We start from the raw sequence: 27,777 nt of genomic DNA on the forward strand, positions 1-27,777 counted from the left end.
ATCTCTCAATTTTCATTAAATGCTTTGAGTATAATCATTTCAAATGACCTGTACAAAAATGGGCTCTCTAAAAAGTAAAAGAAAAAACTCCTGTACAGAGGTAAAAAAATAATAAACCATTGACAGAGAAAAGAATACTCCTGTGTACGTGAAACCTTCCGCATTCTACTTATGCCTCAGTAATACACCTTCCCATCCGCTGAAACCTTCCGCATTCTACTTATGCCTCAGTAATACACCTTCCCATCCGCTGATGATGACTGCTTCCCACATATCAATCACTGTTGAATAACCAATCATGTTCAAGAACGGATGCCCTATTCTTCACTAACACAGGGGGTATTCATATCTTTATGACGTCACTAAAACGCAACAGGTGGCTGAGGTGAAACAAAAACACTGAAGGAAAAAGAGAATGCAAATTTTTATTTATCATCCCAACGTGTGTTTGAGGACAGCCGCGATTTTTTTTTTATCTGCCCAGAGGGAAATAGGAGAGACATTTTAAGGCATTGCATAGTGCACATATAAAAGGACTATCAGTGAAAGCAGACATTACACACATCTCAAACCAAAGACAGTGCCAACCAAATAATATTTCTTTTTCAAGGACACAAAAAACAAACATAAAAAAAAAACTAAAATATGAAAAAGAACTACTGTCCCAAAAACAAACACACATGCAGCCTTAAGTTCTATATCCAACTCCTGTCAGATTAAAGTGCTTCTGACTGTTGCATAACATGATAAAATGGGGCTGGCCATGACGCAAGTGTGGTGAAAGAACTTTTAACTAGAAGACCATTACATCAAAACAGTTCAACAGAAGTTTGTCATAGCATAACACGTTTAGCTTAACTTCCCTCACACTTGCACACAGGCATCCAAAGAAATAATAACTTAAATCCCTTCATTACAAGCTCTGAAGACAAAAAGTACAATGCTCATTTGTATAATTTCATTTTTTTACATACTAAAACAAACCTTTTTAGAGATGAGTAACCATCAAATATGTTCAAAATAAATACTTACTGACCTCAAATGCAAATGTACAGCATACAGGAAAAAAAGACAATAAATATGGATTTTTGAAAATATCTCATCCATCTACACAGAGAAATACATGTACATAATGATCACTCCTATCAGTGGAAAGGTTTAGCTAGGTTAGCACAGTGCTGATTCATAACAACACTGAGATTCAATTAGCAAAGCTCTCTTGTTCCAGCTCCCAAAACATGAAATACACCCCCCCCCCCTCTCTCCAACACACACACACACACACACACACACGCTCTTGTGCCTGAGGTCCATTAGGTCTCAGACGACCTTGAAGGGTCTACGTTGGACTGGGGAGTATTCAATGCTAGAGCTGGCTGACTGCCTCAAAGCCGTCCAAATCTGAAGTGCTGCTGAGGCCACTGTCATCTCCCTCAACTGCTTGCCCAGTCTGTTTGGAGCCCGTGGCTCCTTGGGCCCCTAGGGCCCCTTGCCTTAGGCTCTGGTCCTCCAGAGGGACCTCGGACTCTTTGCTAAGCTTCAGGAACGGCGGAATCACCAGGTGCTCCTTCCTCAGCAGGCCCCGCTGGTCCTCCACCCGATTGCTCTGAGCCCGGGACAGCATCTCCAGCAGACCTGAGGCAGAGAGAAGGGGAGAGGAGGGGAGGGGAGGGGAGGTGGAGGTGGAACAAGAGAGGATGGAAAGGAGTGAAGGAGAGAATATGTGAGGAGACAAGGGGGGATCGAATGAGCGATCGAAGAGGAGAGCGAGTGAAAGCAGTGGAACAGAAAGAGGGAAGAGCAGTGATTGAGAGATCGAGGGATTGATGAAAGTGGGGAAAAAGTGGAGTGGGAGAAAGGGAGGGTGAAGGAAAGAGTGAGGAAAGCATGGAGGTTTGTGAAGAGGTGAGAGAGAGAAGAAGGAAAAAGGAATAAAAAAATGAAAGGAAAATGAAGTTAACTAAATGTCAATGAGCCCACAGCAATGAGTTCATAAATCTCAGATTTTGTGTCTCACCGTCCATTTCAGAGGGTTTACCGGTTCGTGGGGAGGCTTTCTGGACATCCTGTGGACTTCTCTGACCCTCTTTATTCCCTGAGCAACCAAACAAGAGAGAGAGAGTACATCTGACAATCTGTTCAGTTTGCAACCACCTCGCTAAACCACAAGTGGCCAAAAGAGGGCGTTGACTCCATGCTCTCCTCCTGGAGCAGAGAGTAATTGGAAGTCAGGTCCAGGCTCAGTTCTTAGCGCCTCAGAGATATCTGATCCAAAGTGAAGTGAGTTTTTTTTGTCACAGCTGGGCGAGTGTGAGCTCCCGAGCGCTCAATGCACAGTGACAAAGCACATCAACAAACCAAACGCACTCAGACAGCCTCTCTGGGAGCTGGTGCACAGGGGTACATAGTTATGCCCAGTGAGGATGAGCTAAGGCAGTGGTGCTTGGCTAACCAGAGCCTCTTCAAGCCCTTTCAAATCACTTGAAGCAGTAGTCACCACGTTAAAAAGGAGAAGAGAAATGAGGTGAAGCTGTGACACCATTTACTGTATGGTTACAATGCGGTGACACTAATGTAGAATCACAGTACACAGGAGCACAGAAGTGGATATCTACACAGGAAAGTAAAGCCTTTGTTCACCTTGGACTCGGTCCAGACATATCGTCTTGTTGGCCAGACGGAAGACAGTGCTGCTTAGCTTTAGTGGTTGCTGTGATCCACTCTAAGGAGTAAAGCACAACAGGTGAGACAGAAGCCAGGCTTGTAAAGGAATAATTCTCTTTTAACAAAAAAAAAGCTTTTAAAAGGAATAACTCTCAACAAAAATAGCTTTTTAAGGAATAATTCTCTTTCAACAAAGAGCTGGTAAAGGAAAAACTCTGACTTCTCAACAGAACAAGTTTGCAGTTTTGCCTGAGAGAAGATAAACACTACAACCACAACACATAACAATTACTTTCTGTAGTAAATAATAACAACATATTTACTTAGAGACGTAATTTGGGCTCCCGATTTAGCCGAATTATGTGTTAACCTCTGACAACTACATACTGTACTTCTAACCTCGACAACTACATACGTCAACATGCCGCCCAAAAATTCCAATCTTCCTACAAACTCCGTCACACTCACGCACAGTCTCTCACCATGGTGACGTAAGCATCCTGGGGTTGTATATCATACTTCTGTAACAGGGTGGCGAGGGCATCTCGCAGAGTCTTACTGGACTTCACAACGATACCCACGGTTTTACCAGTGAACTTCACCCTAACCCTGGTGACACAAACAACACACACAAAATTATGTTAGTTTGGACACATAAGTGATGATGACGTGTGTGTGTGTGTGTGTGTGTGTGTGACACACTTACGCAATCGTCACCCGGACTTCCAGAAACACCTGCTGATCGCTCAGCACCGAGCTGTCCTGGTCCAGTGACAGGGGTTGCTATGGCAACAAGAAAAATATTAGAGCCCTCAGCAACTGATAAAAATGTTCAGCCAAAATGGAGGGATGATTTTTCAATTTAAGCACACACACACACACAAGTTATCACCATCTTATTATTCATCTTTTTACAATTCTGGAAAGAACCTGAAGATGGATTACTGCTTTAGGGTTAACTGATTTTAAGATCCATGGGAAAGCTATCTGACTGCTTATCATAACGTAGCTTAAGGGTGTGAGGCTCTGTTTTGGCTCATGGCTGACTTTAATATCTGAGGAATGGTGATTAGAAGACAGATATAGTCTCTGAAAGCATCAATATTGGTTAGGATCTTCTGGAGCAGACTTTAGACTGACACATCCACTCTCAGAGCATAGCATGTCTTTACTTGTAATGTAGTAACTATAGTGACACCTTTAGTATGAAGACTGAAGTGCATCACAAGGATTTCAAAAATACAGTTGAGAACATAGCAAAGCAATGTCCACAATTCCTCGCTAGGATTTAAAACTTTAAACAGACCTCTTCTTTAAAAGGAACTGTGTGTCCATCAGCAGAAATGGAATATAGTATTCATAAATCATCAGTAGTGTATCATCGTTAGCTTATACGGAGCCCTTCATATCTACATAGGGAATGGGTCCTCTTACACAGAGCCCGCCATGTTGTGCCACCATGTATCTACAGGAGCCCAGAATGGACAAACCTAACACTGGCTCTAGACAGGGCCTTTTTCGTGTTTTCACATTGAAGTGGCAGCTTGAATTTGGTGGCGACCAAGCACGGGTTGGAAGAGGTAGTGAGAAGAGGAATCAGTGATTGCTGGTGATGGCTAACTATTTAAATGTTGAATTTTGACAAACGGAGGATCATACGTATTACTAAGCACAAGAATAAGCAAGACACCATGAATCCTTGCTGTCAAAGAAGAGAAAACATAAAAGCAAAACAGAATTGGGACAAGCTATGGCAGAAAACAAGGATAAACACAGTTGTGGCTTTTCCCTGATTGAAATTGCTGATGATGGACAAATATTTTCAGAATGACACAGAAGTTGCCCGTTTTCTGCTGGACAGGTAATTTAGCCTACGAACTCTCGCAATGAAGTGCCTTGTGATTGTGAATTTCCCGACGGAAGAAAAATAAAGTATCTATATGTCTCTAGCCCCTACACGCTGCTCCTTTAAGCTCTATAAGCTTGGTGTAGCTCTTGGTGTAGAAGGAAGTTTGGTGTTGTTCTCTCTATGGTTGGTGTAGCTCTTGGTATAGAAGGAAGTTTGGTGTTGTTCTCTCTAAGCTTGGTGTAGCTCTTGGTGTAGAAGGAAGTTGGTGTTGTTCTCTCTAAGCTTGGTGTAACTCTTGGCGTCGTTCTTAAGTGCTATATCAGCTCGACCAGTACGTAAGCAGACCTAGCGGCAGCCACAGTATCCGTTGCCTTGGCACTGACCTTGTCGTTGCCATGGAGGTATATGACGACGTCTTTGAGTGGGAAGCCCCGCTTGTCACACAGCCCCCCCAGCATCTCCCGCAGCGGCTGCCCTGGTTTGGTGGGCACCAGGCTGCCCGCACCATCTGGGAGGTGCACGTAGCAGTACTTTTCCGCTCGGCCCAGAATGGAGCTGGAACCACCACCAGAAATCAGGTCGGCATCCCATAAACTGGTGCGCCCATTCTTCAAAAAAAAATATATGAATTTATTTTTTCCCCACAGATGATCACGTGGTGGTGTTTGGCTTTGGAGGATATTTCACCTCTGGTTTGCTGAACATAAACCCCAGCTCGATGCTGCTGGTGGACTTCACAGAGATCTGAGACTCGTTTCGGGTTAGGGCAACACGCTGGAAGGATACATCAGCTGGAATTAAAAAGATAGAAGTACACGCAAATCAACTCACTAACTTTCCACAGAAGCTATATTCACTGGGTGAATAATAAGGCAAAAAAATCTGACTATATCAGTTAGAAAGAAAAGTATGTTTTTGATATATAAATGCCTCAAGAGAAAAGTATTCACATCTTGCCTCTCCTAAAAAAAACAGTGTATAATTACTATACTTGGTCACAAATTCTCACTTTCTCTTTAGTTCATGAAAAACACATGTCTCTGTTCTCGCTGGACTGTACCTCCCCATGATCCTCTCTTCTCCAGTCTTTTCTTCCTGTTCGCTTTGCTTTCTGCAGAGGACAGCCTCGGCTCCGGCTGTGGTGCAGAGAGTCACATAGTCAACTCTAGGCAATACATGCGGAGTCTCCTACATCTTTCTTTCCTTCACTGTGTGTCCATGAGCAGCTGCTACTGTACTGTTTTATTAGTTAAGACGAATAATAGATGAATGGAAGTTGTGGCCTTTTGTATGGAAAGGTTCCAAAATTACAAATAAAGTAAAAATACTTGTCACATAAAAAATACTTGTTCGAAAATGTTACTTCTAATACTACGTAAGGTGGGCAAATGAGTAATATATTTGCTACTGTGTACTATGGACATATTGTTCACAAGTAAAGAGTTTTAGAAAGGCATAAATGGTAAACATTATGCAGAGTATCTACACCTTCTACTGTTTTCTTTAGGCCTTGTAAGTAAAAAAATACCTGGTTAACTGAAGGTTACTTCTCTTGTTAAAAGGCATCTTATGGGTGTTAAACTCTAATGAGTGCTCTTGATTAAATCTGGCTCCATAAAATGCAACGGTATTGGGTGTTTACCTTCTTTCTGTGGCTGGTTGGTGTGACACACTCACTGGAGCTCTTACTGTTGTCCAGCGAGGGCAGCGCCTTCCCCTCCACACTGGCCAGCATGCAGCGCTGGTAGAGGGGGGAGCGAACGAAACGGGCGTAGCTATCGAACTTCATCAGCTTGAAGATCTGACACAAGCGAAACCACACAGAGCAGCGCTTACTGTACATGCATGAGGAAACAAGGCCAGTGGCAGACAGACAGACAGACAGACAGACAGTATTGCAACCACACACACACACACACACACACAGTCACTGAGGGGATTCTCAATATAACCACAATCGCGCTGAACTGTCCACGTGCTTGCAGATAAGGCGCTGTACAGCACAGTGACAGGAGACGGACGTCAGTACCTGGTCTTGGGCTTTCTGAAACATGGATGTAACTGGGTGCTCCAGGGCACTCTCGTCTGTGCGGGCCGTGTCATCGATGTTGACAGCATGAAAGGAACTGTCTGAAAGATACGTGTGGTAGATCAAACGGGCTTCCTTCCTCAGCTGCAGAAAAGAGGAAACATGGGCCGGATTCTTTAAAAAACGCAGAGGTTAACCCACTTAGATAAGGTTCTCACACGCAGCCCAGGCTAAACACTTTCAGAATCCTGTTTACTTACTGTTCTTTCTGTTCGTATAAGTCAGTTTGATGCGTATCAATTTTGGTTGGTGTGGGTGTGTGGGGGGTATCAAAAAGGCTGGTGATATTTGTCTGGATCTGTATTGCTCAAGAGGAAGCCAATGAGAACATGAAGCACTAATTGTGCAAATGCCTAGGAGGATGCAGTATGATGTGGTCTGAGAATAGATGTGCTTTTGAACATTCTTTTGATCTTATCAAAGAGGTTCAAAAAAGTGAGGTACAACTTTATCAAACCAAAAAGTGCTGAACTATAGATGAGTGGAGAAAGCAAGGCACTGGGCATTGGGATACAACAAAGGGCTGAAAGAATAAACTACTCATTTAGACTCTCCAAGTAGTCTAGTCGGAGAAGTATGCGATTGACTTTTAGCGGATATTTTATCCTCCCTAAAGTGACAAAGGCAAGTCTGTCAGATGATATTCCTCCAGAGGCCTTTTTTATTTTTTTATTTCATAGCATAACTTGGGTCATTCTGCTCGACATTTGACCAAAGCTGAAGGTTTACCTTCATACTTGTTCACCAAATGAAAGACACCTGGATCATCGTTTCACTTTACATCCTACTGACCTAGCTATTCTTATAGAATACTATACATATGTGTATAGTATACTAACAATACAGTACATAGAGTTAGATGTTTCCACATATTCTTCAAATAGTTACACGTTTTCATGTATAATAAATAATAAATACTGTTAAAAGCCAACATAAGCCTGGCGGTAAACATTTGAATCTGATTTAGCCCTAAAAAAAAAAGGCTTTTTAAACATAAAAACAGTGTCAGTCCCATACCTCGTCCACCTGGCTGTGTGGGATCTGCCGGTACTGCTCACATGCTTGCCAAAACAGGATGTTCTCCGCACTTACTTCCGATTTCAGAAAAGCCTGCAGGTCAAATATTTCACGTCAGACTAGCCAGAGCAATCTGACTAAATGACACATTAAATACCGTCAATGGGCAGTCAGATGTAAACTTAAAGAAGTTAAAATTATTGCATAACACCATATAGCCCGCCCCCCCCCCACCCCCCCATTGCACCACTGCCAGGGTTAAAGGCTGAGCTGGGACAAACAGGTCGTGAGTAACATGTGAGTAACTGTGAGTTGCGCAACTCCAGGATTGCATCAGAAGCACATCCCTGTTAGTCACATTGGCTGATGATGATGGGCGAGTTCTTAGAAGGTCCAGAAGTTCCCAACTCATAGAATCCCCTTCATCATGTCACAATGTGATAAACATTTCTGTGATTCTTACTACTTTTACATGTAGTCATTCAGCAAATGCTTTTATCCAAAGCAACTTACAGTACAGAAATATATTGTTTTAATATTCTACTGTATGTATGCTGTCTGGGAACTGAACCCAAGATCTTGGGTTTGTCAACAGCTTGCACTACCGGTGCCAGTATGAGTTAAGCCATAGGAACGTGTGGGCTGCTGTGGGCTGGTTTACTGTAAACCCTGTCGATTCCTCCAGTAGCCCCCTTATCGAGATGTACTCAACCTGTCGGGTCCTTCAGTAGCTTCCTTACCATGAAGTACTTGACCCCTGCTAGATCCTCCATTAGCTTCCTTACCGTGAAGTACTCGACCCCTGTCGGGTCCTTCAGTAGCTTCCTTACCGTGAAGTACTTGACCCCTGCTAGATCCTCCATTAGCTTCCTTACCGTGAAGTACTCGACCCCTGTCGGGTCCTTCAGTAGCTTCCTTACCATGAAGTACTTGACCCCTGCTAGATCCTCCATTAGCTTCCTTACCGTGAAGTACTCGACCCCTGTCGGGTCCTCCAGGAGCTTCTCAAAGCCCACGGCCCAGCTGACGACTCTGCTGGCCACCCCATCACTGCTCTGGACGCCCGAGGTGAAGCCACTGCCACTGCCCAGGCTGTGGCTGCTGCCGCCGCCGCTCGACAACCTGGACGTGTTCAGCTCTAATGAGGCACAGAGGGACAGATAGACAGAGAGAGAGAGAGATAGAGAGAGAGGGAGGGAAGGAGAGGAGAAAGAGAGAGAGAGGAGAAGGAGAGGGAGAAAGAGAGGAAAGAGAGAGAGAAAGATGGGGGGAGGAGAGGGAGAGAGAGGGAGGGAAGGAGAGGGAGAAAGAGAGAGAGAGAAAGAGAGAGAGAGGAGAAAGGGGGGGAGAGGGAGAGAGAGGGAGGGAAGGAGAGGGAGAAAGAGAGAGAGAGGGAAAGAGAGAGAGAGAGAGAGAGAGAGAAAGAGGGGGGGGAGGAGAGGGAGAGAGAGGGAGGGAAGGAGAGGGAGAAAGAGCAGAGAGAGGAGAAAGGGGGGGGAAAGGGAGAGAGAGGGAGGGAAGGAGAGGGAGCAAGAGGGAGAGACAGAGAAGGAAGGACACATTTTAATTTATAACCCTCTAAACCCTAACCTCAGTGCCCCCCCCTTTCTATCTTCCTTTCTCTCTCTCTCACACACACACCCACACACATTGACCACATTTACACACTTAACTGTGTGACTGGTACTTCACACATTAAAGCTCTTTACAGCAGATAAAGCCATAACATCAGATGTTTTATGTGTCATTTGTTTAGCTTGTGATTAGATCAGATGTTGTATTCGGACTGAAGGGATATTTTTCTCCACAGATTAGAAGTGAAATAACACTTCTAAAAGCAGAAGTATATCACAGTGAAGTGGCACATGCTTGTTACAACCACCCTTGCCAATGTTCAACTTTAGGTGAGACTTCATACTATTCCCACAAAGTATGTTGTTTTGGTCACACTGTCATGTTGTGATAGTTATGGCCTCAGCTGTTCCCACTCCTCTCCTCCCCCTCTGATCTGTTATTCTGGAGACCTCAGACTTACCTCCATCCGACACAGCCTGGCTCTGCCAAAAACAAAAACAAAAAAGACAGATATCAGACCCCACTGATGTGACAAGTGGCAAATGACATGGCACACCCAAAACCATCAACACAAAGAGAGCAGAAAATCACTCAAGGTAAGCGGGGGTCACACAAGATGTGTCTTTAATGCAGCAGTTTGATTTGAATTCATGCGGCTTTCTTTCAACCGCTGCACATTGGCATGTTCAAGCAAGAGTGACTGTTGAGCACAGGAAATGGGTGTGCTTCTGCAATCATTTTTCGTTCATGTTCAGAGACACTGCATTCAGCTATTTTCTGAGGGGCTGTGTTTTGCTAAATAGCTGCATGTCATCAACTTAAACTATTTACAATTGGTTATTAATTAAATCAGAAAAGCTGAGAGGTATGACCAGCACGATAACAAGCATGATTTACAATGATAAGCATAATACACAAAGCATAACACACAATCATATACAAAGCATAACACATAAGGCGATTGTCATCACCATTTATCAAACCCCTTACCGCATATATCTGTCTTATAGTATCTGTACTATGATACTGTAAGTTGACTAGGCATGCCTGACATTGTTGCAAATCTACTTTAAAAAGACATTAGCCACATATGATGGGATTCTTTTACATTATGTCTGCTAACTTCATATCACCAGGAAGGTGGTAACCAACGCAGTGTCTTGCTGCAGAACAGCCAAGGACAAAAGAGAACAGACTAATTGCACTCAAAATACCTCATCCAACACCTCTGTGAAGCTTAAAGTATTTGTGTGCATACTGCTTGGATTCTGTCATGCCCTCCCATTCATATGAGCAGCCTGTCAAATCCACACCCTTTGAATGTGTGTCCTAGCGGCATTCTTTCGTTATACAGTCAGTTTTACAGTTCATCAATGGCAGATGAATGAAAAGTCTTAGGTTTTGGGTAACAGTTCCTAGTTGAGAAGTCAGAAAAAAAACAGGTGCTGCTACACCTAATACATTTACTTTCCTCTGACAAAGTCTAACTTCCAGCGCTCCTCTGAATGGTATCCATCTGAACATTACCTCAAGGGAACTTTAAACTTTAAACTCACCATATGCCCAGGTGGAGGTTCAAGGCTCTTCATCGTCTTTGACATGCCAGCTGTATCATGTGTAGTATCCAAACACTGACTGACGCCCTATCACACCCTGTATCAATACGCTCTCTCACACCCTCCCAGAGATCATCTCAAGTCACTTCCTGTCTCACTTCCTGGTTGCACCACACCACAAGAGGATGTGTGTGTGTGTGTGTGTGTGTGTGTGTGTGTGTGTGTGTGTGTGTGTGTGTGTGTGTGTGTGTGTTTTTGTGTGGGGATCAAGAGGATGTGTGCGTACTCTAGCTGAAACCCAGTTTCACATCAGAAGGAAACAGTGTTACAGCAGCTGTGTGAGGTCTATCCCTTCACTTGTGTATAGACGTGACTCCTCACAGAATCACTGGACATTTCCATACAACAGCGGGCCCTGGGACAAAACCGGGTCTGAGCCCTGCACGAAACAGACCCAAGCGAGATTGGAGCCACAGCTATTTCTGAGTCATATCAATACCTGTTTTTTGAACCAGGCAGCACAAGGTAGAAAAGGAGGGGGGGGGGGGGGGGGGTTACATTGGGAGATGAGGACGGAAAAACTGAACTAGAATACAGTAATCAGCAATACCAAACAAGCAATTGCTGGTCAAATTAGATATGGAACTAACCTGGGTGTAAGTGTATAGTCTACTTTATACTTATATAATATGAACAAGACCTGCTGCTTGGCCTATATAAAGGGGGTAGCTAGCCTAATTATTAATACAACGGAACGGACACGACTAATACCAGCCGATCAAAAAAAAAAATGGAACAATACATAGCATTATATCCTGAAGCAGTATTTGATCAATCGATTTTTGGACCGTGGTGTTGCGAGGTTTTTTGTTTTTTTGGGGGGCATGAAATGAAAAATGTGGGAGTCTCTGCCAATTCACATGGTGCCCTGCCAAACACTTCAAAAACATAAGCATCTATGGACACAAGATTCACAGAGTTTAATGGAAAACTTTCATGAAAAGTTTTGTGTATATTTTTTGTTTGTATTTTTCGCTCCGACTATTAGCCTACGTGTTTTTTTCCCGTATTAAAAATGCACATTCACGTTAGAGGTTCTTTCTCATCAATTATCAATTTACTGCACGCATACCTCGACATGTAGGCTACATTTTATCCTAAAATGCTGTCTAGTTTAATGCAAGCAACATTGATTTCCGATTAACACCAATTTGCAGTAAACCTGTTAATCCAATCACCTCCCATCAGAAATCAAAATGAGTCTTACCCTTGAGTTAGCCCAGGATATTTTTCGGACACATGCGTTTGGTCTGTTTTCACTCAGTTTTCGGTACAGCATTCCCAAGCGAGGTAAACGTTTGCAGAAGCCTTGTAGAGCAACCATTCTGTTGAAAACACGAACAAGCAAGTAGACAAAACTTTATAAAACCAAACAGCTGACCAACAAGAAAATACGCGTTTCTGCTTCTTTTACGTAACATGTCAGATATATGATTGCTATTTCTACATGTAGATAACATCATGCAATTTTCTTTAACCACCAACTCACCTACGCTTTTACTAATCTGGGACACTTAATTTCACAACACTTCACGCAGGTAAACCGTTCGTCAGAAGGACAGAAAGATGGGCTTTTCCGACTGGCCAATTATGTTTGAGAAAGGTAAATGACGTTGTATGACTTATGTTCGATCATACTTTGACTGAGTAATATGAATATATTAATATTGTTATTATCTCTTCTGTTTAGTCGGAATAGCTCAACATAAGTCTAATCGGGTTTTTTTTCTTTTCAGAGTTGTATCTATGTATCTAGTTGTATTGATGATTTTGAATTCTACAAAAATGTATCGACTCAACAGTGCTATCTGGTGGTCATAGGTGAAAATGTAGATTTAGATGTAGACGTGTCAGCATAAAATATCAAATCAACTACAAGATAAATAGTCTTATCACCATAGAGGAATTTTGCAATATAATTTCAGATGTCATCCTCAAAACAATGGTTTGAAGAGAAACCATGAAAGGATGTAGCCCCAAAAGGTGTCGTTTCACGTATGTAGTATATATCACCCAAATACATTCACAAACTGAAAAGAAGCCGGACAGAAATATTTTATCTATCTCTAACATTTAAATGTTTAAAACCTCATTTGAAAATGCTGATTTAATTCTCAACAAAGAGTCTGTTGTCAACTGCATGGAAAAACACAACAACTCGGTAAGAGACATCAAGGTACCTGTTTCGTTTTTTTCTAATTTGCATTCTTATCTGCGTATCTCTCTCTCTCTCTCTCTCTCTCTCTCTCTCTCTCTCTCTCTCTCTCTCTCTCTCTCTCTCTCTCTCTCTCTCTCTCTCTCTCTACCTCTCTCTGCGGCACTATTTTCTCATGCTTCCTGAACTGAGGGTTAGCCACAGCTGGCCACTTCACTTTTTCAGTTTCATTGGAAGGGCCTTGTAAGAACTCCTGAAACAGGTAACACACTTGCACTTAAATTGGCTTAATCTATTAAAATGTAAATATGAAAAATACTTCCACTGAAGATGTGTCATTATAATCTGTATAGTAGTGTGTTGACTAGTGTAGGGTCATGGTACATACATTATCCTTGAACAAAATTTCAACTTTAAGGTCAATGAAAAAACCTTTGTGAATTACTAATAAGAAAGAGGATCATGCTTAGTATCAGAGATTTGTTTTTCATCTTACTGAGCTCTGGTGATTTCCAGAGGGTGAATCCTCAGTGTCAGATAGGGTTGGTGATCAATCACAGAGACATATACTTTTATACAAATGAGAAAATGAGAAAAACAACAACAACAACAAAAACAGAAATGTATTTCAAATTGTTTGTAATTAAAATAATATGTGTGTTAATGTGTGTGTAGCCTTATATCTGAGGTGTTCTGTTCACAGGTGTCTGACTGGTATCTGTCATGGGCATAGGTTATTTTATCATAAGCAGCATGCCACTGCTGGGTAAGGAACATGTATCTAGGTGCAAGGATGGAGAGACCCTTTATAGGCTGATTATATTTGACCAAAATATTTGTATTCTATATTCAGTTATCTGTCCTGTTTGGATGTAGGGTTTGTGGCCATGGCACTCAACAGACAGCCCTGCGTGCCATTGATGTGTCTAAAGTGTAACAGCACGGACACAAACCACAGCTCAGACAGTAAGAGACTCATTTGTTCAATTTGTTAAATATCTATTTGTTTGTTTGTGTGGGTGCGTGGTTGTTTATGTGTTCAATGTATTATCTCTTTTATCACCATGCTCAAACACCAATTTCCAACCTAAACACTCTTTACCATCTCTTCCCATATAAACACAACATACTACCACAAATAGCTTTGAAGTGATGTGGATAGAGTGAATTGTGTTTGTGATGGTGTCTTTTTAGTGACTTGTCTTGACCAGTGCGGGACCAACAAACCTTGCATCAATGGTTGGTGAACCTCAACTTTAATTTACTATAGTTAACACTTATTCATTTACTAGATGTCAGTTTTCTTTTCCAACAGTGACCACTGTACCTCTATGTTTCTCTTTCAGGTGATTCAACAACCTGCATAATAGGTAAACAGCTGATTAATCCATGAATATGTGCATATTATGCCAGGATACCTGATGCCAAAGGTATACCATGGAACTGATGCAAATGATGAGACATTTGTTCACGTCACGATATTAGCATCTCAAAGTATGAGTCAGATTGTGAGCTTTGATAGCATTATATGCCTCTTTAATACTTTATTGTGAATGCCATGAGATCTGCACTACATCCAACTACAAAAAGAAGCTCCTCCATTTAATTAACTTGGATTAGTAATGTGGAACTCATAGTTATTTTGCAGTCTTTTACTCAAGGTTTTACTGTAAACTGGAAGGATACGAGAGTAAAGAGGCACATATGTGTGCATGTGTGTATATGTACTGTATATGTAGTCTAAGTGAACAATGACCAAATAGTACAACTTTAACCAGTGAAGAAACCAATCATGTGACCTATGATGTCGATCTTCATCAGATTTCCGAGTGTGGCTAAACACCACCTCAGCTGAGATCAACGAGGGGGATGACTTCATGGCCACCTGTGAGAACGACCTACCTCAAGACCTCATCCAACAATATATTTGGCTTATGGACGATGAACCAGTTCCTGATCAGAACACAAGCCAGCTGACCCTAGAGATTCAAATCCATGATTTCAAAGTGTCCTGCAAAATAGTCAGTCTATGTGGTGACTTCATCTCAAACACCACGGATATTGATGTTAAAGGTTAGCATTGTTTAGCATTATTAGCACGAGTGGTGCATACAACTGTTTTTTCAAATCAACTGTTTATCTATTGTTGTTGTTTTTATTGTCTGTCAATGTTATGCAAACCCGGTATGAAAACACTTACGTGATGTTTAATTCATGTCTGCCATGTCTTTCTTGTTTCTGAACTCCAGACATGAGCATTTTGGTCCTGGTTGTGTGTGCCGTGAGTGCTGTTGTGCTTATTTTGATATTCACTTTGGGCATGAAGCTTCTTCTCAAGAGGGATGTGGGTAAGGGTCAGGGTTCATTCGTCTAAAACAGAGGATTCAAGCAACACAACATACACAGCACATCATAACACAGAATTGAAGATCAAGCCATTACAGCAGCTGAGAAAAGATAATTCAAGTATTGCAACTTGACAAACACTGTTTGTGTTTTTGATCTATTGTGAAGTCATCATATGGAGTGTAGGTCAATAAGAAACTAGTGAGTTTTAATCAGGTACTTAAACACTGTAGCAGAAACAAGAATATGTTACTGCAAATAACATGACGTTGACATGACATGAATCTACTTGCGATCAATCAAAACCTGGAATAGTTTATTGCTTACATACAATAATGAACAAATAAGGCAAACATTGAAAGCTTTTTTACACAACGTTACAAAACAATAACAGATATGTCTACAACTTTCATAACCATTTTTCTTTTCTGTCTTCTGTCCAGCTCAAAGAAAGACCAGACATCAGCAGCAGGCACGTAATATCAACGCCATCCACACAGCAACGCCTCGGGGCTCTGGAAACCGATAGGCTCCTTTACCCACGTGTAAAACATGTTAAGACATGGTAAATACATGCTATGTGACATGACCCAATCTAACAGCACTCCTTGTATTTCCACTGTCCAAGATTTGTACCTGCTGCTTGAGGGACCATATATAAGATACCCAGTTTAATCAAAAGTAAAATCATGTCTAAAATGTCAGTTTTATAGTATCAAACTGCTGTACTTTACGTATTCTATTACATTACCAGTGTATGCATCCTTGCATTAATCCGCCCCAACTCTGTGCATTGTCTTTGATTCATTCTGGTTCAGAGACTTTTCATAGGACATGTGATCCTCTTAGTACTTATGGTTCAAACCCCAATTTCTTCCAGCTCTTGATCCGTCTACATTGATGAATTTAAAAAACAAAGCAGTATACAGAAGATGTAGAGACTGTAGATGTCTGTGTTCCTTACTGTATTGTATTTTTGCTCATGTCTGACCACATCCACAACTGTTGTCGCGAGTCAGAGACTGTCAATGTATTCTTCCTCCTTATACTGTATGCTTTAAATCGATTTGATTTCCAATGTGTAAATATATACTTTAAAACATTATAAGGGATAAGAAGTGAGTTACTTAGCTGTTCCTTTTTCAAGTATTTTGACAAGAAAGGGAGGTTGGATATAGGTCTGTAATTAGCCAGGTTATTGGGATCATGGCTAGATTCTTTGAGAGATGGTTTGATCACAGCTATGTTTTATGATAGTGGTACATGTCCTGAAAATACATGAAAGTAGTGTCTCATTTATTTAGGCAGTGCATGTTTAGGTAATTATGAAGGAATAGGGTCTAGGGATGTTGATCATTTTGATGAGATCAGGGAAGTGAGTTGATGGAGGTCAGTAGGTGTGAAGGGTTCTAGGAATAGACCAGATTGCGGGGGTGTTACAGACATAGTGCATCCTTAGAAGACAACAGACTCATGGAAAGGGAGGAGACTGATTTTTTGGGGGAAAATGTTGTCATTGAAAGAAGTCATAAAACTGCTACTGTCATTACTGCTACAGGTTATAGGATGTCACAATAGACACAATGTTCAATTGCATTGTTGTTTTTCTTATTCTAGAGAAATTAGTTTATCTTATTCTAGAAATGGCGTTCTTCGCAATAAACAAAGAATAACAGTTTTCTGTGTGGGTGTGTTTACATGTGAGGAAGCCTCTAGGTGGCACGATGGCTCAGGTGCTTGCACTGGCACCTCACAGCAAGAAGGTTGTGGGTTCGATTCCCACATGGGGCGTTGTTGGCTCTGGGGGGCAGGTCCTCCAAAGACCTTCAGTGTGGGCTATCTCCCGGGCCTTTTTTGTGTGGAGTTTGTATGTTCTCCCCGTGTTCACAAGGGGTTTCCTCCACTAAGAACCCCAACAGAAAAAAAACATGCAAAATAACAAACACATGTCCATCCCTGACCAAAGATGGACAGTTCACTTCACCTGGTCCCCGGGCGCTACAAGCTGCCCACTGCTCCTGGGGGGTCCTTGAGGAAGGAGGTCCAGAATGGTAAAATGCAGAAACTTAATCCACCGCGACCTCAGGCCTATGTGTGTGTGTGTGTGTGTGTGTGTGTGTGTGTGGCCTCCATATATGCACGTGTGTGTTCCAGGGTGTCATGTGTGCCATTAAAAACCTGACAAAGGTCTTAATGAATTAATAGAGTTAAGCAGTGATTGGAACGCGATTAAAAAACTTCAGATTTCCTTGTCTACGGGGATGTTTAAATCTCTCACTATATCAGAGTCAATAACCAGGGTGGAGAAGAAAATCAGATAAATCGAATGAGGCTAGATAGAAATTCAGCGTACAGGCGAGAGTGTCTGTATAGTGTCACAAAAGTGACCGGTTGGGTGGTTTTCCAGTTTGGGTGTTCAAGACTCCAAAGGATTTAAATTAAAATTCAGGTCTTGGGTAAATACCTAGGCTGGCATGGTACATTGTTGCTACTCCAGGGCCTGTCCTGCGAGGCATGTGGCAGTTATCATGACTTAGAGGGGTAGACCCATTCAAGGCCAAATATTCATCTGGTATTAGCCATGTTTCAGTTAGACATTGAATTAAAGAATGGACTCTCACATAAGGGTATGGAAAGATAGAATGTTAGTTTCCTAATTTTGACTGGTTATTAAAGCAGTATATGAATATCATCTCATATGTTTCCCAGGCTGGATCTGTGTAAGTGAATGCCTTTTTATTTTTTTAGCACCAAACCACCATAAAACTACATCACACTTAAATTGAGACATCTTGTTGAAATGTCAGGGGTCTGCCAGTCTGTGACCCCTGACCTTTACGTCCCCAGGTGTGCTCCTCATTCTGTCCTGAACCACAGACGAACCAATCGTATCACAGCACACGGACACTGTCTCTTCATGGGGCTGGTGCAGTCTTGGCTAGTGTGATTCTCCTTAGTAGCAGCTGGTCTAAGGATAATCCAGGCAAAGCCTCGGCATAGACTGCACAGTGAGAGGAAGACTGTGGCTAATTCTGGACACTTAATCCGAGTACGCCCCATCCCCCTACCGGTGTGCTCTGCCACATCCATTCCTTGACCGAGAGAAGAAGCCACCAAACCTGATCGCAACGCAGAGTACCGTGAGGCACACCCATACACACCTGCAGATTCACAGACACACACATACACAGAGCGGTCTTGAGGTGTCTGTCGGAAGCGTTGTGCTGCTGTTTAGCCTCATTAACTGGTGACCTAATCACTCAGTCCCTTTCTTCTGTGCGGTTAGCATGAGGATGTAGCTGCCCCGTTTTCGGACTCACGGCTGACCAGACAACACCATGGGAGAAACTCCAAAGGTATGTTTGAGGACCCCCCCTGGGTCCTTCCTGTAGTTTGAGGATCCCCCCTGGGTCCTTCCTGTAGTTTGAGGACCCCCCTTGGGTCCTTCCTGTAGTTTTAGGATCCCCCCTGGGTCCTTCCTGTAGTTTTAGGATCCCCCCTGGGTCCTTCCTGTAGTTTGAGGACCCCCCCCCTGGGTCCTTCCTGTAGTTTGAGGAGCCCCCTTGGGTCCTTCCTGTAGTACTAGGACCCCCCCCTGGGTCCTTCCTGTAGTTTAAGGACCCCCCCCCCCCCCCGGGTCCTTCCTGTAGTTTAAGGACCCCCCCCCCCTGGGTCCTCCTGTAGTTTGAGGATCCCCCCTGGGTCCTCCTGTAGTTTGAGGATCCCCCCTGGGTCCTTCCTGTAGTTTGAGGATCCCCCCTGGGTCCTTCCTGTAGTTTGAGGATCCCCACTGGGTCCTTCCTGTAGTTTGAGGATCCCCACTGGGTCCTTCCTGTTGTTTGAGGATCCCCACTGGGTCCTTCCTGTAGTTTGAGGTCACAGCGTTTTCCTTAAGCCTCCATCTTAAACCTTCTGACCTTTACTCGAGTCTGGGTCCATACTACTGGTAAATTAATACTAATACACACTACGTGTGTTCTGGAAAAGAGCTTTGTCGTTTTTATGTACAAATGAAAAAGAAAATGATAGTGGTGGTCACAGTGCTAAGTAACAAATTACACCGTGAGTACATTTAAGTCAGCCATTTTCTCTTATCTGTGTGACTTTAACTGATTTTACGCTGAAAAAGGCACAACTGTCAACTTTCAAGGCTGACTCCAAGATGTGAGACTGACCAAAACCAAAACAGGTGTATTTTGGGGGGGGCCTGAGATGCAGTGAAGTCAATGGAACTTTGTTTTCATGCTAGTGTGAAACTTTTTGGCAACCCTGAAAAGGTCAAAGTTGAAGACAGAATGGCTTGTGTCCCGCCATTAATCTAATTACAGTAATCAGTTGTTACATAAATGAGGCGTGAATAGATGTCCATGCTTTTCTAAATGGAGACAGGTTAAGCTGTATAAAGGACAGACAGACAGTTACTCAACAATATGAGGTGAGAATTAACCATTGGAACTACTAGAACCTTACTGGGTTGCTGAGTTACTTCACTCAAACACACAAAAACAAGACGAATCTTGATCTGCTACTGAAAGCACAAGAATCTGGCCATGTTGCTTGTTTCAGAAAAGGAAATAATGTTTGCCCTAGATGTCACCTAGTGGTAAACACACAAACAGCTTTGGGCACAGTAGAGAAGGAAAACATCGGTATTTAATGCAAGGTTATGCAATGTTTAACCATTTTAAGGTACACTAGTAACAGCTGTGGCCTACTGGTTAGGGTTTCGGGCTGGTAACCGGAGGGTGGCTGGTTCGATCCCTGACCAGTAGGAAAAATGTGGGCGGGGAAGTGGTAGAGCTCCGGGTTAGTGTGTGCTTCACTGTGTGTATCACTACCCTGGATGGGTTAAATGCAGAGATAAAATTCAGAGTGTGTATGTGTCACTATCTCTGCCGTAAACAGTCACTAGGGCTCATTACCATTTCCATATTAGCTAGTATCCTATAACATCCTTAAACAGATTTTGATACATGAAGAGAAGCTGAACACACCTGCTATTTTGTTGCCAAAGCTATACACTTTATTGTTTCATGCTCCAGGTTGTAAGAGCAGCTTTGACAGCTTCATGTGACCGGGTATATTGGCAAAAACATATCAATTAGCAAAGCTAGCTCGCCAGTTATGCAGTTGTTGGTATAAGCGAGGCAAGTCTGCTGGCTGGTAATTAGTATTAGACAAAAACTCCACAATGCCTCCTTAGCATGAGGAACATAGACATTTTTGGGACAATGCAGATGGCCATTTACAAAGTTTGTTAAAGTTAGCAGATGAGTTTCAATCCAGTGTTACAGAAGAGAAGTTGGTCCAGTAATGGTGTAAACCAATGGAATTATTTTCTACCATACAATCTAGTCTTGCCTCCTTAAGGAAAAGAAAATCTTTCTTTGCAAATGCAAAAACAAACCCACATTGGCCTCCTCATGACTTCCTTCCAGGGCTTGCTCTCAGTCATCAATAAGCTGAAGGGCAGCACGGAGCTGGAGCTGAGGATAGTTCTCCTGGGTTTGGACAATGCTGGCAAAACCACCTTACTGAAGAGCCTAGCATCGGAGGACGTCAGTACCATCACACCTACACAGGTGAGAGAGAGAGGAAATAAATAATGTACTTTCACATTCACTCATTCCTCACACACTTAGCATGTCAGTCTGGTTCATCCAATCATCCAATCACTCAGTGTACTAATGTACATACAGGCTATTTCACAGCATAGAAAAAGTGGAAAACTATATTTGTTTGTGTATGTGTATGAGTAAACAAAAGGCAATGCAAACCTGATATTCTTTCAGTAACACAAAAGGAAAACATGAACTATGATTATTACTGGATTGATACTGAATGAAATATGGGGGAGACATGAGTAGTTGGCCCATGGCATCTATTTTGGATGTGCGGGTAAAATAATCTACATGCAAGGCCATCAGAAAATTCCTATATGACTTATTGTGTCATTTAAGAAAGAGATACAGCTATGGCTCTTTACCGGTACACTTCCACTGACCAGAACGGGGGAGGTTGTCTTTTTAATATTTGTTTCTTGCATAATGTGAGTGTGTAGCATAGACACACAGGTATTTGTTAAAATGCTAAATACTATGCTTAAAACACCCATCTTCAAGGTCAGCATTCATCCCCATAACTTTCCCTAAACTGTTGTCATGATCAAACAAATCTTCAAAGACCTTGGTGGTCAGACTGCTTTTTCGCTCAATGCAGGGGTCTAGGCTTCAAAGATGATCACGTGTGTTTTTGAGGGCAAGCCATGTGACATCTGTGCCATGACAAACATGATATGCTTTGACTCAGTGGTGTAGCCAGGGTAAACGCAGGTATACGGAGTATACCCACTTATTTTTTTGTTATGATCAAAAAAATCTTCAAAGAATGTGAGTGTCCGGTATAGGCCCTGGTGACCCTGGTGGTCAGACTGCTATTTATTCAGTGCAGGGGCCTAGCCTTCAAAGATGATCAGATGTGTGTTTTTGAGGGCACGCTATGTGACATCTGTGCACCCAGCTGATGTACTCAGTTAGCACACACAAGCACACCCATATGCAAACCTTACCATGACAAACATGATATGCTTTGCCTCATCACTTTGATTATAGATAGATAGATGATAGATGGATACTTTATTGATCCAGAGGGAAATTAAGGTCATCCAGTAGCTTATACACTTAACTCACAAACTTGTGTGTGTGAGGATAGTGCAAAGTGATATAAATATTAAAGTAAAGTAAAGTCTGTCCAAGGGGCTAGTATAGCCAGTAAAAAGGATGGGTAGTGGAATGGAATATAGTGAGATGCAAGTCCACTCAACATAGCCTATCACGTATGAATTATCTGTGGACAGTGACTTGTTACAGTATTAAAGGAAGAGGCATGCTTGACTCAGATAGGGCATGAACTGTAATCCAAGGGTCTTTGGGAGATTAAATATGTATCAAGGCGGGGAAGTGCACTGAGAGGCGGATTACAGATCCTTTAAATAGACCAATGCATCAATGGCCTATCAGTGATCTGTAAAAGGCATGACTAATCAATTTATGTTGCTATTGTTATCAGTTGTTTTCTACATGCACTCACTGTTACTGTTTCACAGACATTAATCATTTGTATTTCCTGATCATTTTATTGTCTTAAATGTGAGCTTGGTATACTCTAACACTCATGTAAACCTTGATTAAGGACTTCATTTCACTTTACGCCTGTTTAAATTCTCTTTTGTGAGGTTTATGATGCATGTTTTTACCTTCAGGGTTTCAACATCAAGAGTGTGGCTGCCCATGGGATGAAACTCAATGTGTGGGACATCGGAGGACAGAGGAAAATACGGGCCTTCTGGAAAAAATACCTCGAGAACACAGACTTACTGGTTAGGAGCCTGTTATCTCATTCATTTGCGTTATCTCATGTCATTTGTTTTTCAAGGACTTGATGTTGTATGGAAATCAATGCCACGGTAAATTACTGAGGGACGTTAAATTAATACGCTAACATTTGTTTTGTTTTGTGTTTCTTAGATTTACGTCATAGATAGTGCTGACAAAAAACGATTTGAAGAGACAGGACTGGTAAGAGTGTCAACAGGAAGTTTCCTTTTGCAAGTGTGTTATCGGCTTATCTTTTGAACTTTGACGCACGGGCTTTATGGCTGTGTGCTGATTTGCGTAATTTTAAATGTTCAAACAACAGCCCTTACACCAGGAACTTTGAGGCCAACAGTAGATAAACTGTTTATAGGTTAGTTTAGCTTTTAGCTTTAGCTTAGTAAAAAAGTGTCTTTTGTGTTTGTAGGTTATGTGTCTGTGAGCTATTTCTCTAGCATGTGTGTGTGTGTGTGTGTGTGTGTGTGTGTGTGTGTGTGTGTGTGTGTGTGTGTGTGTGTGTGTGTGTGTGTGTGTGTGTGTGTGTGTGTGTGTGTGTGTGTGTGTGTGTGTGTGTGTGTGTGTCTGTGTCTGTGTCTGTGTCTGTTTCTGTGTCTGTGTCTGTGTCTGTGGGTGGGTGGGGGTTGTAAGTGTGTGTATTTTTGTCTGTGTGTATATTTTGTCTTTGCATTTCCAGGAACTAGCTGAGCTGATTGATGAGGAGAATCTGAAAGGAGTTCCAGTTCTCGTCTTTGCCAACAAGCAGGACTTGGCCACTGCATCCCCTGCCAGTGAGATTGCTGAGGGGTTGAACCTTCACACTTACCGAGACCGTGTCTGGCAGATCCAGGCCTGCTCAGCTGTGTCTGGAGAAGGAGTGCAGGTACACGTCAAAAATGACCAAGAAATACACACATTATGACCTAATATGGTATGTTTGAATATACAACATAATACATCCAGCGGGTATAACTGTAATAGCTGAGAGGGAAATGTGAAAGTGGAAAGTGAAAAGACATCCGAACATGAGTGTGTGTGTGTGTGTGTGTGTTGGATGTAAAACTAGTTCAGGGTAGTTAAGGCTATTTGTGTCAGTAGGTTTTGTAACCTAAGAGGGATCAGAAACTAAACCCATTAGGTCACTTCTCCTCGGAATGAATGAATACACTGAAACACCGACCCAAACTGCAGCCAGATGTGGCTCAGTTCTGGCCCTGATCTGGCCCTGATATGGCCCTGATCTGGCCCTGATTGGTGCCATCTTAGGGCCAGATTGCTTAAACACTCTGGTGCTACGAGGTGTGAGTGCTATCTGGATGCCAGGGACAGAATTGAAATGTTGTGTTGTTGTTGACGTTTTAAGAGGCGTAATGAACAGACATGATGATGACAACAGTGAACTTGAGCAGAGTACGTCTAATCCAGAAATGATTTGGTTCTCACTTGTGATTGAATGAACAGCCAATGTATTATTTGAAAGAAAAAATTCAAAGCAACTTCTAACAATCATGCTGAGGGGGGTTTAGGGAGAAGAAGATTAGTTTTGTTTAATGTTAACATTCCTCTGTTCTTCTACTTCACAGGATGGCATGAATTGGATCTGTAATAACCTTGTCAACCGCAAAAAATAAGCCTGCTGAGTTGTGGTTCTGGAGAAAGTTCTGGAGAAGAAAAGACAAAATCCTCTAAAGCCCAGTCCTTAACGTGTGGTTACCCTCTCTTGATTTGCATATAACATACGCTATTTACATCCTGCACTGTGTATTTGGATATGAAGGTCTCCATTTAGTTTTTTTGTATTCATCACATTTTAACACCCTATGAGAATGTGGCCGAGGGTACTAACTGAGATCTTTATAACTGTTTTGACTTTTATAACAGGAGTGTAAATGTATTTGATAAGGCATGTACAATCCTGCGTCACCCTTCACTGAGAATGTTTCCTGCCAGCTTCTAATGCCAGGCAGAGGAGGACAATGAGGAGAAAGGATCACCGTTAGACCTTTAATATGTCTGTGTCATTACTGTCTTCACATAGTGATAGACAAGATACTGTAGTCATGTGCAGCAAGTGACTGGTCTTCTGTGGTGTATTAAACTTTTCACATTATAATAAACTAGCTGTCATTGAGTTCCTGTTTGTAGAAATTGCTTACTGTAAGGGAGAAATGAGTGAAGTAACAGACAACAGTTGACAGAGGAACAGCACAGCCCGTCTGGAATGGATCCTGACCTCCTGTGCTTACTGATGATGGAGTCCTGACCTCCTGTGCTTACTGATGGAGGATGATCCTGACCTCCTTTGCTTACTCAATCAATTTCAATCAATCAATTTGTTTATTTGATCCAGAGGAATCAAATGCACCCAATTATAGCCAAAAGGCTAGGTTCCATTGGCAGTCCCCCTGCCAGAGTGAAATAGTGGTAGTAGTACTGATAGTGGATGCCATCACAATGTAGCAGTGGATCATTTTAAACTAAAAAGTTAGTTCAAGAAAGACTAAATCAGCATTTTTATTTTAGAGAGGGTTTTATTTTTTCAGCCTTTCGTGTAGTTTGTCTCGTAGTTTTCACACACCGTGGGCCTTTAGGTAGTGTGCCATCGCACAGGCCTTGTTGTTTATCCGTCCTGCATGCACACCTCTTTTACCCATCAAAACCACCAGGGCCTTCTGCGTCTGGACCACCGTGATGGCCATCCCATCAGTGCCCTTCGTTCGCAGGTCCACAAAGTGCGGTTCCGACTCGCTTCCGACCATGCAGTCTCGAATGACCAGGACCTTCTGTCCTCCAACGGTGGTCCCCACCTTCAGCAGACTCCCTCGGTCTCTCCCCACCAGAGCCTCCACCTCCGGGGGAGAGATGGCAGCCATGAAGCCTCCAGGCTTTGAGGCCCACACAGCTTTGTTGTGGTAAAAGCCTACCACAGCTACATCCTTTATGAGCCTGTCCTTAAGGGTGACTTTGATGTAATCAGCCCAGTCCGCCATCCCACTGAATAAAGAGAAAAATATTATTTAATTAGTTAAAATAGTAAATGCAAAATAATGTAATGATTCCAATGTAACACAAGTATATCATGTATTCTTAGCATTTTTAACCATGGCATACAACGTACAGAAGTATTGCAGAGAGATAATTATCTTGTTATGACGGTTTCTGTATGATCATTGATGAACAGAACAGAGATGACTTTAACCAACTGTCATCTGGACACTCTAGAAGAGACACCACTCAAGTAGACAGTCTGATGTAATTCCACAGCTGTAAACATTCCTTTTAACCATGGCAACAGACACAATGTGGTTTCAGCTGTCCTTAGCAACCACAAGAGGTTGGCACACAATACTCCAGCATTCCAAACTACAATGTCTTCTTTGATTTGTTTACCCACTTACATCCAGCAGATGGCAGGAGAGTACCTGATTGCTCTCATGGATTACCCACTGTGATTATATTCCCTGTAAACAAAAGAACAAAAACAAAAGAAACATTTGGACTGATTGGATGTTTTTTTGTGGAATGATACAGAGAAGGAAGACAAATTGAGCCAAAATAAAGAACCTGAGCTTACCTAGGCCTGTTCAAAGCAGTGTTGGTTTCATTTGTATCTTTATTGGTTGTACTTCTATGGTTCTAAAGCATGCCCATCCCTCCATAAGGAACAGGATGGTTTTATTCTTGAGCAGCAGATCCCTGGGAATCAAACTGAAAATGAGTCGTCCATTCATTAGAAGTGTTTTAGCACATCCAATACAATACTTGTCGACAAGTTGTAATTGTCCAAGCTTCTTTTTGCTTTTCCAATATAGTGTAGATTTATATCCTTTACAAATAATACAGGATTGAAGAGTAGTGGTGCACTACAGTAAGGGCCTGTCCGTAGTCAGACTGTTGATAAATTAGCACATACCACATTCAGGTTTCTTGAAAGCATCACATCTATATGTCTCCAATGTTTTCATCAAATGTACAAGATCTAAATGATAGTTCTGTAAATATAAGAACAGACGTCTTGATCATGCTGAATGGTTTAGAGGTTTTTACAATATTGTTTTGACAACATACTGGGTTGTAAAGACCATCATCTCCAAAATAACATGCAAATTGTCTTTGAAAGAATGGAACTAATTTGATTAATTAAGCCAACCTAAGAGCTTCAGGCAACTAGAAGGGATAGAGTACCCAACACAATATTCTCCTTTTATCATCATTCACCTGTGTTTCTGATGTCATTCTCCTGCTCCTTGCCTCTAAGAGCTGGTTGTCATGGAAACCAGTCCCAGTTTCAAAGCAGTGCTTTAACCACCACTCCGCGTGCTCCTCTCCCCTCCTCTAGTCTCCTCTCCTGCCTAACGCGCTCTGTTATTCCACTGCAAACTGAACAGTGCGTCTCTCTGCCACACAAAAGAAGCCGAAGCCCCTCTGACAGGGAGACGATCGAAGGTCTTTCTTCCTTCATGTGTCTGTTTTGGAACCTGAGAAGGTCCTGATGAAAGTTTAGCCTGCAGAGCTTCAGCAGATAACAGATCAAAGGTATGAGTTGTTCGATTTTTAACTTTTCCATGCTTTGAAGCAAGTGGTGGATTTCTTTCTCTTATTGGTTGTGGGGGTTGGCAGCACCTTTCTAGTAAATATGTCAAAATAGCACCTGTTGCAGACAGTGACTGAAGTGTAATAACTTTCATTCATTTTGATGTAATGAAATCCACTGTCAGTTTAGCAAATTCAAATTTAAAGTTAAAAGCTATTACTAGGAGGACAAGTGTGGAACTGTGTGAGTAGCATCGGGAGGGGAACTGTTGGCGGAAAACACTCTCATGAATACACTCTAATGTTTGTGTCTTTGCCCCACTTCAGGTAATCGGTAACCTCTTGAGTCTGAAGAAAGAAGAGCCACAGCCATGACGGTTGTCCCCTACCTCCGCGCCCGTCGAGCGTCCCTCAGTGAGCCCACTGCGGTCACTACCCTCTACACCGGCTTCTCCTCGGCCGACGACTACCTCCACGTGCACACTATCCTCATCGTCATCATTTTCTGCACCGTCTGCTTTCTCCTCTTGGTCGCCTTCTTCTACGCGTTCTGCTTCCACTGC

At 42.3% G+C, this 27,777-nt stretch overlaps 3 protein-coding genes across 3 annotated transcripts; 1 reads left to right on the forward strand and 2 right to left on the reverse strand.

The window, feature by feature from the left end:
• Positions 1-1,366: 1,366 nt before the first annotated feature.
• On the reverse strand, positions 1,367-12,134 carry rgs14a (regulator of G protein signaling 14a; the record flags this gene model as incomplete). The annotated part of the gene is made up of 14 exons (XM_080843860.1): positions 1,367-1,635; positions 2,018-2,095; positions 2,641-2,722; positions 3,147-3,273; positions 3,371-3,447; positions 4,897-5,121; positions 5,201-5,304; positions 5,574-5,649; positions 6,156-6,314; positions 6,543-6,686; positions 7,620-7,712; positions 8,585-8,757; positions 9,655-9,676; positions 12,018-12,134. The coding sequence occupies 14 exons, from the start codon at positions 12,132-12,134 to the stop codon at positions 1,367-1,369; spliced, it is 1,746 nt and encodes a 581-aa protein (XP_080699986.1).
• A 6,515-nt stretch (positions 12,135-18,649) lies between these two features.
• Positions 18,650-24,312, forward strand: arl3l2 (ADP ribosylation factor like GTPase 3, like 2; the record flags this gene model as incomplete). Its single annotated transcript, XM_080843356.1, has 6 exons — positions 18,650-18,667; positions 20,750-20,893; positions 22,573-22,689; positions 22,838-22,888; positions 23,379-23,564; positions 24,265-24,312. 6 exons carry the CDS (start codon positions 18,650-18,652, stop codon positions 24,310-24,312), a joined length of 564 nt encoding a protein of 187 aa, XP_080699482.1.
• A 939-nt stretch (positions 24,313-25,251) lies between these two features.
• LOC308369513 (profilin-3-like) lies at positions 25,252-25,671 on the reverse strand (the record flags this gene model as incomplete). Its single annotated transcript, XM_080843980.1, has 1 exon — positions 25,252-25,671. The coding sequence occupies one exon, from the start codon at positions 25,669-25,671 to the stop codon at positions 25,252-25,254; it is 420 nt and encodes a 139-aa protein (XP_080700106.1).
• Positions 25,672-27,777: the final 2,106 nt, after the last annotated feature.

Source organism: Sprattus sprattus (genome assembly GCF_963457725.1).
Source record: "Sprattus sprattus genome assembly, chromosome: 8".
Lineage (NCBI taxonomy): Eukaryota > Metazoa > Chordata > Actinopteri > Clupeiformes > Clupeidae > Sprattus > Sprattus sprattus.